We start from the raw sequence: 13,515 nt of genomic DNA, 5'->3' as shown, positions 1-13,515 counted from the left end.
GACAAAACTCAAACCTCACGTGCTTAATACACACATTATTCTGACTGGCACACACACACACACACACACACACACACACACACACACAAGCAGCCCTCAGCCCAAATGACACAAATCTTCTTAAAGGTTTAGAGAATAAATGACACAGTTGCTCATTTCATAACAGCAGCGCTGTGTTTAACAGGGCAGGAATAAGCACTTTATGCTTTATTAACACACACACCACACATACAGGTGATCAACTGGCTTTTCATACCACACACACATGTATTACGCCAGAACGGAGCACTTATATGAGAGGGCTTCCAAAATGTTAAATCCTGGAGGTGTGATTAATCTCAGCCCAACCACAGCATGTGTGTGTGTTGTGTTGTATGTGTGTGTATTAAAATACTGATTCCAGCAGCATTAAAAGATAAAAGCTGCTCTCCTCATTTTGTTTACTTTTTTCCAATTTAAGCCTGTTTGACTCGTTGCTTCAGGACTGGATTACAGGGGCAATGCTGTGTTTATGAGTGGACATGTTAGTTTTGGTCTCTTCAGTATAAAATCTGTCTCAGTTCTCATTTTAAGGACAATAAATAAATTCAGTTATATACAGAAGTCTTCTCTCTGTGTGTGTAGCTTATGGACATTTATAATGTAGCAGAATATAAAGCTGCTAAATGAAGACAAATGTGATGGTGTCTTTCCAGGAAGTGTTTTTGTTGTGGAAGTGGTTTTCTTCCTTTTTTTATTCTGATGCTAAACTAAACTATTAAACAATTTAAATGTAACTATTCAAACTGTATATTCATGTGTTTTGAGTTTTTTCATTTCCACCAAACCATTACTTTTGCTTAATTAACATGTCAATGTGGTGCCCAGCTATTACAGAGGACTCAACGGGTGTAGACATATATATTTCTATTTTATCCATATTGGAATTTCTATTAGGCAGCATTGGCGGTTAGCACTGTTGCCTCACAGCAAGAAGGTTCATGGAAAAACCCATCAGGGACCTTTCTGTGTGGAGTTTGCATGTTCTCCCTGTGCTGTGTGGGTTTTCTCCAGGTACTCTGGTTTCCTCCCACAGTCCAAAAACATGTATGTCAGGTTGATTGGTGACTCTAAATTGCCCATAGGAGTGAGTGTGAGTGTGTGAGGTTGTTTGTCTCTATGTGGCCCTGTGATGGACTGGGGACCTGTCCAGGGTGGACCCCTGCCTTTCACCCAGAGAGAGCTGGGATAGGCTCCAGCAGATCCCTGTGACCCTGGTTAGGAATAAGTGGGTATAGAAAATGGATGGATGGATGGATGGAATTTCTTTTATTCTAAAATAGTTGTGTTACACCACAATCTTTCCATGTGTAACACCCAGAACCTGCAGAGGTACAAGTGTCTGTGATGGGACACGGATACTTTACAGCATATATTGTAGAAGGAGTACATATTACTGTAAAGTCCAATTGCAGCACTGAAGTATTTAAACCTTAAAAAGACTGTATCTGTTGCTGTCATATTATCAGTCTCTAAATATGTCAATTAATGGACACTTATCTATTCATCAAACAGATCAGGGGATAGGGGTCACATGGAGAGGGAGGAGATTCAGTGTCTGCAGGATAGACAGTCTGAAAGTCTGAAAGTCTCTTACTGAATGCTTTTAAAATCGATAAATCTGGTGAAGCAGATGTGTGAGGGTTTATTGCACGGAGGCTTGGCTTGCTGGATCAAGCCAGAGCTTTCAGACTACATCAATACGAGCCGCGACTCATTATGCAGCTCATCCAGGAATCCTCGCTGCAAGTAAATTGATCGGAGTTCTGCTATTGATTAACTCATCCTCAGGTGTTCCTCCTTTTACATCAGCCTGCATCTCCACACATCTGTAAATGCAGTCTTCAACACAAACACACACACACGCACATAGTACACAGAGTACTCATGCATGGTATGCATGTGGAATTTTTTGCAGTATTGGTTATTTAAAGCCTATGCTTTTTTAAACTAAGTCTACAGCCATGCTAATAAGCTGTTTAACATGTTCACTGTGTTACCATCCTCACATGTACCAATTTGCACAAAACAAAATGCTGAGTCTTGAGGCCAACATGATGGCCAGCTAATGATGAGCAATGGTTCTTTCAGCCTTAGAAAAGCCGTAAGCCTTAACATTAACAAGGTAACACAACCTATTAACCTTGACAGTGTGTGAGAGTTAATGTTAGTGCTAATCCTTAAATGAGGCCTATATCAGTTTCTTCTCAGCCTGGAGTCTACCTCGTAATCTGTCCAAGCAAGAGTTTACAGTGAATCCGTGTTGTGTGTGAGATTGTTGTTGTAGCTTCTGTAGGAAAATATTTTTAATGTTTTGTGCAATGATTACTATACAGGCTATACACATGGTTTTTCCTGAGACAGTCCCTTAATGGAAGCAGCCCAATTTTTTGGTTATAGTCCACCCCAAAGGAAACACTGGGACATGAGCAGTAGTGTGCAGCAAAATAGTCTTGGATCACAGCCAGGCTCTGTAGTTCCAAGTGGTGAAATATCCTCACAATTCTACATTTTGATTACTCCAGATACCAAGGCTCAGTTTTAGATACAGTATCTACCTCATGATGACAATAAGCTGATTAACCTTCACTCTTTAGATAGGATCGTCAGCCTAACACCTAAAACCTAAATGTGAAACACTACAATGCCTTTGATTTGATTAACCGATGAGGCAAAACCAATTACAGGTTCCTTTGTCTATTCCAGGCTATTTCTAGGGCAAGAAATCCTGTTAATGACATGCTAACACACAGAAATACAGATGAACACACTCGCTGGTAGCAGGTCCACTGTATTCTGAAGCCAACTCCTATTTCAGCTTTTGGTTTTTAGCAGTGTGGACTGGTAGTCGGGCCAGAAATCTACAGCAAGTTTATATTGTTCTTTTATAAAGTTTTACCAAATTAAAATATTGAAACACCAAAACTGTAGTGATTTTATAAAATACATTTTTCTCAAGGGTTTATTTTGGCTGCGACAGACTGGTGACCTGTCCACCTGTCCAGGGTGTACCCCTGCCTTTCACCCCAGAGAGAGCTGGGATAGGCTCCAGCAGATCCCCGTGACCCTGGCTTTCAGGAAAAAGCGGGCATAGAAAATGGATGGATGGATGGATGGGTTTATTTTGGGGAAGGGGCAAAATACAGCAGTATTTTAGCCAAGAGCTAAACTTCAGGGCAAATAGGAGAGCCACAAGAAGTGCTGCAGGGACGTTACATGCCGGGGCAGATGCACATACACACATGCAGAGCCAGGGGTATTTCTGCCAGCGTACACTATCGTCACTCCTGAGCCCTGTGGGCTTGGCAAGCTTCAGACAAAGAATTACTTTTGTCTCCTGCCTGTCCATCCAATATGGCTGCTGGCAGTGACTCAATTTCATTATTACCTTCCCACGCTTTAAAACTAGCACCGCTAACTGAACAAAGACACTGAGGGAGAGTCTGAAATTAGCCTTCTCTCTGACACGGTGGTTGAAGTTGGATAGCAACAACCAAAGGGCAAGAGGAGGACAGACACACCTCTTAAAAAAGTGTTATGCTGATAAGCTGACATACTCTTGCCTGGCATCTATCTCAAAGATAGATGGGCCATTTTTACAAAATATAACTGAACATGCAGAACCTGACAGATAAAATCAGTTGCAGTTGTTGTTATAATCTTAAAAGGCAGACACAGGTTCTGCATGTTCAGTTCTATTTTGTAAAAGTGGCCCATCTGTCTCAGAGTATGTCAGCTTATCAGCATAACACTCAAGGCATTCTCCCCACAACTGATATCAAATATTATTCGAAAAGTTCTGTTCCCAGAAACATGTTGACTTATAGGTTGCTTTGGTTTCAACCTTCTGTCCAGTCTGTCCCAAACCAGGCTGTGCTGTTGTGGTTTTGGGTCTGCCAGACCTCTTCCTGTCACTTTCCAAGGGCATGGTGTAGGAAACTGTACTCACTGACACCTTGGATTTCTTTGCAGTTTCTCTAAAGACCTAGACTTTTAAGGGTAATGAGGGTCTGTCTGTCTTCCTTTGTTAATTGCCTTTTTCTCACAATTATGAGAGCATACTTGGACTTTAACAAGGAGACAAATTATAGAAGGAGTAGGAAAAAGTAGCAGTAGAGCTATTCCAATAAACTCATCTGAAAAGACTATTTTTAAAGTTAAATGTACTAAAGCTAACAAGAAACTTTAGTCATTCAGCTTTAAGGTAGATCCATTACTGAAAACCTGCTGGGTATACTCCTGATTCCATTTCCTACATTTCCAGACTGTCAGTGTAAGTTAAGGCTGACCTATTCCAGTTTAAACAAAGTGACAGCCGCTGTGGCTGAACACGCAAGGAAAGAAAGTGGGACTTAAGTTCCTGTGTCTTTCTCATACAACTTTGATGAATGCTTTAAATGTGCCGTGCCAGTAATTACACCTTTTGTTTCCATAGCATCTATCTACTGTAGTTCAGCCAAATCTGCTGCAATATGTTTGGCTGAAGGCTGCAGGACCAGTCTTGCATGTCAGTGGGGTTGACCTATCAACAGCAGTTCCAAAATCAGCTCCTTTTAACAACCTAAGCCAGATAATAATAATAATAATAATACATTTTATTTCATGGCGCCTTTCAAAGTCTCAAGGTCACCTTACAGATAGAAAAGGAAGCATACAGCATGATATACATAGAGTGCATTAAAACAACAGTAACAAGAATACATAAACGGCGGGAGAGAATGTAAAGGCAAAAGCGTGGATTATCTAGGAAGTGGGCGAAGTACAGTAAAAGTAAATTGAAATACAGAAACCCAGATGACAGAACAACAAATATGAAACAGTATGAGACAATATGAAATAGGCAGAGGGTGGTAGGACATCACGGGCTGCTTTGAGAAGTTAAGAGAGTTAGGTGGAAAACGCTATACGGAACAGATATGTTTTGAGTGATGATTTAAAAGTTGATAAGTCCGGAGACGACCGGATGCGATGAGGGAGAATGTTCCAAAGGCGGGGCGCAGTGTGGCTGAAGGATCTAGCGCCCATGGTGGCCAGGCGCGCTGTAGGGGTGCAGAGGAGAGTGGAACTGGAGGAGCGGAGAGGACGAGGCGGAGAATAGATATGAAGTAGTTCAGTGATGTATGGTGGGGCAATAGAGTGGAGGGCTTTGTAGGTGAGAAGGAGGATTTTATAGTTTATACGGAAGGACACAGGGAGCCAGTGAAGTTGTTTAAGGACAGGGGTGATATGATGTGAGGATGGAGTTCTGGTGATGATTCGGGCAGCAGAGTTCTGGACAAGTTGAAGTTTGCGAAGTGATTTGAGAGGTAGACCAGTGAGGAGTGAGTTACAGTAATCCAAACGAGAGGTGACAAAGGCGTTAATGAGTATTGCCGTGCTATCGGTGGTGAGTGAGGAACGGATGCGGTTTATGTTACGGAGATGGGAGTAGGCCGACCGGGTAGTGGTATTGATATGCTGAGTGAAGGAGAGAGTACCGTCTAGGATGACACCCAGGCTTTTAACTTGGGGGGAGGGGAGGACAGTATTGTTGTCAATTTGAATAGAGAAGGTGCTGGTTTTAGAAAGTGTGGATCTGGTGCCCACGAGGAGAATTTCAGTTTTGTCAGGGTTGAGTTTCAAAAAGTTATGGGTGAACCAGGTTTTGATATTATGTAAGCAGGTAAGGAGGGAGGGAGGGGGGAGGGTAGAAGATGGAGCAGCAGAGAGGTAGAGCTGGGTGTCGTCTGCATAACAGTGGAAATTGATGTTATGTTGCCTAAAGATATTTCCGAGAGGAAGGAGATAAATAATAAAGAGGAGGGGCCCCAGGACAGAGCCCTGAGGCACGCCACAACTGACAGTAGAGGGCTGGGAGTGGAAGTTCTGGAGATGGACGGACTGGGTGCGGTCAGATAGGTAGGAGGTGAACCATGAGAGGACCGAGCCGGCTATGCCGATGGAAGCAAGGCGATGGAGGAGAATATTGTGAGAGATGGTGTCAAAAGCTGCAGTTAGGTCAAGGAGGATGAGGATGGAGACAAGGCCAGAGTCTGCGGCTACTAGGAGGTCGTTGGTGATTTTGACCAGGGCAGTTTCAGTGCTGTGAAGTTGGCGGAAACCAGATTGAAAGTGTTCGTATAGGCTATTGGCGGAAAGGTGGGTATGGACCTGGTGGTGAACAACTTTTTCCAGGATTTTGGAGAGGAACGGGAGATTGGAGATAGGGCGGAAGTTGTTAAGGTCGGCAGGATCGAGACCAGGTTTTTTTAGAATTGGTGAGATGATGGCTGTCTTGAGTGATGGGGGTACGATGCCAGAACTGAGGGAAGTGTGAATAATGTGGGTAAGATGAGGAAGGAGAGACCATTATCTTAGAGCTCCTGCCTCTGTGTTTTGTATATCGCCAACAAAAACACATGGCTTTATGTGTTTCCTCATGTACACACTCCACACAAACAGAGTGGAGGGAGAAGGGGGTAATCAGTCGTGATATTGTGACGTGATATGAGTGGAGAGAGGCATGTTGTTTGTTTGAGGTCAGATCACATAAAGAGCAGCTGGAGCAAAGGGACTGAAAAACACTCAAAGAAGAAGAAGGATCAGACAGAAACACCAGGGAGATGGAGATGCAGCATGTCATCCGTCTGCCACGAATGCCACATCTCATTAACTTCAACTCAGACTTTGAGCATCTGGCAACGTCTGACTCAGATGATGTTTTACTTTTAATCACCGTTTGTCCAGGTAAAACTGACCAGGCACGCTTTGTTAACTTGGAGCAGTCATTCTTCTTCTCCATTACAGTCTCTAGGTGTTTTCCAAGCCAATACAGAAACACACAGAGATTCAACAGCCTGACTTTGTAAAGTCTTACATTTGAGTAAGATTCCTTCCATGTACACTTTAAAAAAATAACTAAATTTTTTACATCCACACATTCATCATACCATGTCCAAGGCTTGGGTGCATGCAGAGTGTTGTGCTCACATATTATTTGCATGTGTGTAAATCTTTAATGCCAAGAGCCTAATATTTATTTAATCACAAAGTATTCTAAGTGCTTCCCTGAGAGAGATGAGTTGGGAGGGTTTTAGAGAAGAATACAGTTGAGGGGATGTTTGGTTGGCAATGTCAGGTTGCCAGGTTGGAGGGTCCAGTGGTGTATTAGCATCCCACTGGCAGCTGAACTCTGTGACTGGCAACCCACAGTTTCCACAATGACAGGGGAGCTTTACTGAATGGGGCCAAACCAACAGGACTAAGCAAACAGAACACAGGATCAACATGCACACACACTGAGAGCCTCTTTCTCTATCAAAACACACTACCTGGACACCAGTCTAAATCACATTCACATGCACACACATACTCACTGCCAATATCTTTTGATATTGCCATATAAATATGGACACACAACTCCACTTTCAACTAAACCAAAAAAAAACCAACACCCCAAACCAACACACATGTTCAGTCTTTTCAGCTTTGATTCTGGTGTTTGTTTATGCTGAGCTTCAATTGTGCTGGTCTGTTCATTCTGGTGGTGTTGCATGCCAACTCGCAAATTCAGCATCTCAGGGTCTGTAGGAGCGGAGATGAGTATTCTGCTGCAGTGTGGCAACAGCCCACAAAAGAAAAACACCTCAGCTTGAGCCTTAAAACACACAGTCATGTAATATGTTGAATATTTTATCTGCTTTTTCCTTCAGCAGGCATGAGTGTGTGTGTGTGTGTGTGTGTGTGTGTGTCAGGCAGCTTAGTTCTATTGCTTCCAGTGTGTGCACAGTACAGATGTTAGCCAACGGTACTAACGTCGTTAATTGATTAGTTAGCTAGCCTAAAAGCTGACAAACTATTTATTTACATAGATGGTAGTTATGAGTCCACAGAGAATAATCACTCTGTGATTTCTCTTTGCTCCACTGAGCGTCTTAGGTTCTTTTAGCTTGTTGTTTTGGTGCTCCAGCACACAGCTTTAAAGCAGCACTGTGTAACTTTTGCTCACAGTTTCCCCCATCTGGTTGAGAAGGGCAATTGTTTGTTACCAGGGTCATAAATGCAGACACAGTATAAGCTTCCAATACATGTGAATTTATACATTTTCATCATTATAATATCCTGAGTAAGTATAATGTTTTAGACTTGGACAGTTATCAGACATTTTTGGATGTTTGCTTTGTTTTTAAGATTTTGTTTTTAAGTCCCTTAAAGGACTTTATACACAGTCATGGACTACACTGCCAGCTCATGTTAGGAACTGTGACAACTACTCAACCTTTAAAAAAATCCCTAAACACTGGTTGAAAACAAACCAGTCACGTACCCATATCTTACTTTCTCATCTGATGCCTGTTCATGGTGGCCTTCTGACTTTTATGGGTTTACTGGTTATTGTAACTGGTCTTTGTGGTTCAGTGTGACATGTCTACCTGTGTAACATCATGTCTGTAATTAATTGGTATGATGTCCGACTGTTTTTTTTATGGTACCTGCCTTAGGATAATGGATGAAATTTTTCTTTTGTGCTAACTGTGACATATTTACATTGATGCTCACTGCTGATATGTTAATCAGTGTGCACTGTCCTAATTTAATAAATTAAATTAAATTACTTTTAAAATAAATTTACAGACATTTCTAAAAATCTGTTTTCACTTTGCCATTAAACGGTACTGAGTGTAGATTATATAAATAATAAGAATAAATTTAAACAATTGTAGTATCAAGCTGCAACATAACAAAATTGAAGGGGGTCTGAATATGTTCTGAATGCACTATAAATATTATTGTAATACCTTTAAACAGCAGTTAATTGAGGCCATCATTTGGGGACAACGTTGTTGATGGTGTGTTTTGAGAAAAGTTTTCATTGGAATCTGCCACCAAAACAACAAAATCTCCAGATGTTGTGGTTTTTTCTCCCAGTTGTGAAGATGGTGGCTGCCTGATCTACATTCAAATGTATGCAGAGTGATAATATCAATACAAGGTCTCTTAGAAGTTTTTAGTTTCCCCAAGAGTCAGCTTGTCCTTGTTTCCCTGTTACTGTACCCACTATGCACGTGTCTGGTGTGTGTTTGTGTGTGTGTTTGTGTGTGTGTGTGTGTGTGTGTGTGTGTGTGTGTGTGTGTGTGTGTGTGTGTGTGAGAGAGAAGTGCTGTCATCCTCACACAGGATCACGAGATCCTCTCCCTCTCTGACTGCACCGCTGCAGAAATCCACCCATCTGTCGCTCCTAATCAGCATAGAGCAGCTTACATGTTCATAGGGTCTTATACTAAGATGACATGTCTCTTCCACTCTCTCAAACACACACACACACACACACACACACACACAGATTACACTAATACTGAAACAGTAAAGCAAACTGCAGCATCACATGTCCTTCTAACCATTACTCATTAAAACCTGCATTAGCAAACGCAACAACATACTGTTCATTTCCTTTCAAGTCAATGTTTAACATTTTAAAAATGATCATTTTTATATTAAAGACAAAGCTCAGAAAACCCATTATATGCTACATGCCTGGCAGCAGCTAGTATATAGACAAGGATGCAACTAGCTGGTAAACATGCATACATGCAGCTATCCATCATTATAAAAGTTATAAACAATGCCCTCCTCTGTTTGTTAAGTATCATCTCTTACTTTGTGCAAGTCTTTTAATGTCTAACATCTTGGTCATAACAAAGAATGATTCAGTGAAGAAATCCCAGCAGCTGCCACACTAATTGCCAAGTCATCAGCAGTGATCAATAACAGGGTCAACCCACGCCCACGCCCCCCCATAGCTACCACATGGTCATTTTGTTCTACTGCCTATTTTTGGAAAAATACAGAATGTTCTGTTCAACTAGTGATGCCGTAAGTTTACATGAGATTTCCTGAGAGCCTCCAAAAATCCCTGCAGCACTGTCTAACAATAGCTACTGTATCACGAGACCTCTCAGAGGTATTTGTGTATTGTAGCAGAAGGAAGATAAAAATAGTACTTTCTGTCGCTCCCTTACTGTGTCTATGAATCCAGTGTTGCTGCTTAGCTCAGTCTCCCAGCATAGATAATAGACACTCTGGCCCATGCTGAGTCTCTGTTTGACAAGTGGAAGATAAAAGAAAATAAAAAGAAAGCGAGAGTAAGACATAGTGGTTACGTCTTAGTCACAGATAAATTCTAGAGGTGGCACAATCCAAGGTGTTTCATCGATCTCTGAAGAGACCTTATGTTTTGCCTCCTGTCTCATCAGGTCTGTCCTGTATCCCTGTCCTGCCACCACGACGGGGTTCTTTCTACGTGGAGAGTGGCACAGGCGTGTCAGTTGGCAGCACATTGGCCTTCTGGTGCAGAGAGGGGTACCAGCTGGTTGGCAGCGACAGAATCTACTGCAACGTCAGGAATGGCATACCACAGTGGAGCAACTACCTGCCTGCCTGTGAAGGTAAGTGGCTCAATGGAGATATGAAGCAGCAATATTTATTAAACAATACCTGGTCCTTTTTTTTAACATTATTTTTATTTTTATTGCTGCATGAATGACTAATCCACTGGTACTTTTGGTTATGCATCACTTCTGGCTGCAGTTTGCATGGAAAGCATCGATAAGTGAACTTGCGGAGTATATTTTTTGGGTCAGAAACATCTCTGATTTTTCCTGTCCATATGCAAACATGCTGTGTGACATCAACATCTTTCTAACTGGAAAGAGGCAGGGAACAGGCAATGGATGTCAGAATGTGATATCATGTCATTTGCTATTTACACAAAAAGTTATTTCCTTAAGATCCGTTGCTAGGACTGTTTTTAAACTAATGCCACAGTGATATCCTAGCTCACAAGGTCGTTTTTCCCAAAAAGCGATCCCAAGGCCAGAGGACCGTGGCCTGAGAGTGGCTGTGTTGGCTTCAGTGGTTAGTGGCATCGTCATCCTCGCCATGTCCCTATCCTTCCTCATCTGCTGTCTGCAGGAACGATCCAGCCAGGAGCGGGCCAAGAAGGAAGGACGGAGCAGGTACACGACAAAAGTAAACTCCAGTATAACTCCTGTAGTCAGGTCTTTTCATTATGTCCGGTCTTTTAGTTTTACTTGGTCTCAAGAGTTCTCCTGCCCTTGGTACATGGGGACCAGTAAGCTAATAGAGTTCTCTCCTCTGCAGGCACAGAGAGAAGCGCTCAGCACGTCGCAGTGAGTGCTGGCTGGAGAGAGAAGAGGGTGAGTGGGAAGCCTTCCCTCCTCCCAAGATCTTCCACCTCTCCCAGAGGATGAACCCCCGCCTGGCACCAGATAGCCCCCTCTACCTGACAGCAGGCCTCAGTGGATATGAGAACAGAGGGTACCAGAGGTAAACCAGCAGTATATAAAAGCATGTGATCATAAAATGAACAATATGTGGACAACAATAAATATAAGAAAACAGAAGAGGAAGAAGTATATTCAGAGAGCAGGTGTTTCATTTTAGCCAATTCATCAAGTTCTTACTACCATACAAGCTAAAGCCAGTACCTTTAGCTCGTAATTTAAAGTCTCGCTTAATCACTGTGTACCCCTTTCCTACAGGAGTCAGGAGAGTTTGCTGAAGGCCTCCCTGCCAGGACTGTACCGCTCTGAGTCACAGCTGTACCCACACGTTGTCCTGCAGAGGGTCCCAACTCCGACAGCACCCTCCGCCCCTTCTGCTCCATCCGCCCCTGTCTACCTCCACCTGCCCTCCTCTTCCTCCGCTGCCTCCACACCTGCCCACACAGGCACCCGCAGTGGGCCCCACATCATGGAGCAGTACCCAACCCCAACATACCCACCCAACCCCAACACAGCTGTGCCTGCCTATCCACACATGGCGCCAGCACCTATCTATCCCAACCCCAATCCAACACCACAGCGGCCATGGCAGTAGCTGCATATTTCACCTTCCATGTTGTACAGAGTGCTGAGCTGTTCCTGCACAACAGGAAACATCACAGGCATGTTAGAGATGCTTTATTTTTCTTTATCCCTCTTCTCTCCATCAGGGGTTTGCAGGAGCAGTAATCTAAAGTGGACCTGAAAGAAAAGTGTAGAAATGGACATGTAGCTGTTGTAGAAGCTCCCACTTTTACTGCATGCTTGTCACACTCCTTATGCAGTTTGGACTCAACAGGGGCTGAATACCTAGGTTTTCTTTTCCTTAGTTCTTACTGAACTGCTGCACTTTCTGCAAAAAGAGTTCTTCAGAGAAATTCCTGCTTTGATTTAGCTACCGGAAATTACAAGACAAGTAGTCATTCAAAGGAACACTGAGAGTTGGACTTTAAATTCAGACATAACCCAAATTCATGAATTTGATGGTCATAAAAGAAATCTCTGCAAAGATGGACTTCAGCAATGACCACTAGTTTTTCGGCAGCTCTCGGAAATCTGGATTTTTTTAAAAATAGTTTGTATTTATTATATAATCTGATCCCTATCAACCTTCCTGAGGTCTAGTTAATCTAAATACCTAAATAAAACAACAGATATATAGAGTTGGTGTGTTGCTCAGTTCATATACTATAGGTCAGATTTCCAGGTAGCAAGCACACTGTGATTAAAATTTGACTATTGCTGCAGCCACTGAATGGAGCCAATTAATGCCGTGTTGTATGAGTTTAATAATCAAGTGATCGCTTTATACTGACCTTATCTTCTTCAAACAACTCAACATATATTTTTACTCCATGTATGTTGAATTTTCATTTTGTCAATTATTAATAACATATACTTGTTTTAATGTACTGGTAAAATATTATTGAGGGCCTCAGATGGAGTTAAGAACATGCATAATATACATGACTCACATATTAGAGGAATTATCTGGAACACTATCAGTCCTGGGTGGAGTAATAATTGCACATTATTATTCCACATTGTAGGAATAAAAGCCTGGTTTGAGACCCAGTTCAAACAATGTCAGGTAATTTTTTTTTAATCACAGAAAATGAAAAAAATGATTTTCTCGTGTGATATAACTACTGCTCTCTGTGAGGAACAACAAGCAAGGAATTATGTGGAAATACTCACTGGATACTGTGAAACAGCTGGAAATGGCACAAAATGCACTGAAAGGTAAAGAGTGAGAAGGGACATGAGAGACATTTAGAACCACATCAACCTACTGTGCAAACTAACTTGAAATTTTTAAACCTCTGCTGCAGACATGGATATTCCTCTTAATTTAAGTTTTTTTTATTGATTCATTAACTATAAAGCTTTGTTATCAATGCATTTAAAATCAGAAACTGTGCAAGGCCCGATTGCTGTGGCTTTAATCAATTTACACTCTAGTTTTGACTCTTCATATTAGAACAACTAGAGCAGAATCACTAATAACGCTGCACTTTACAGTTTTGGAGGGGGTTGGGTCGTTTTAATGGCTTGGACTGGACAGTCCTTGACATTTCTTTTACTATTAAGTATTTCTTGTATAATAATAAGACTGCTATAAAAGCTGAATAAAGAGATGTTTAGTTGAATGGTG

At 42.0% G+C, this 13,515-nt stretch overlaps 1 protein-coding gene across 4 annotated transcripts in view; it reads left to right on the top strand.

The window, feature by feature from the left end:
• LOC113142301 (sushi domain-containing protein 3) overlaps positions 1-13,515 on the top strand; it is a 24,489-nt gene extending 10,974 nt beyond the window's left edge. For all 4 annotated transcript variants that reach the window (XM_026327271.2, XM_026327269.2, XM_026327272.2 and 1 more), the window contains 4 exons: positions 10,272-10,463; positions 10,880-11,033; positions 11,179-11,364; positions 11,580-13,515. In XM_026327271.2, the coding sequence (XP_026183056.1) occupies positions 10,272-10,463; positions 10,880-11,033; positions 11,179-11,364; positions 11,580-11,916 (869 nt within the window). In that variant the 3' untranslated portion in view covers positions 11,917-13,515. The remainder of the gene's footprint in view (positions 1-10,271; positions 10,464-10,879; positions 11,034-11,178; positions 11,365-11,579) is intronic.

Source organism: Mastacembelus armatus, chromosome 23 (assembly GCF_900324485.2).
Source record: "Mastacembelus armatus chromosome 23, fMasArm1.2, whole genome shotgun sequence".
NCBI lineage: Eukaryota > Metazoa > Chordata > Actinopteri > Synbranchiformes > Mastacembelidae > Mastacembelus > Mastacembelus armatus.
This window is presented reverse-complemented; position numbering and strand designations above follow the sequence as displayed.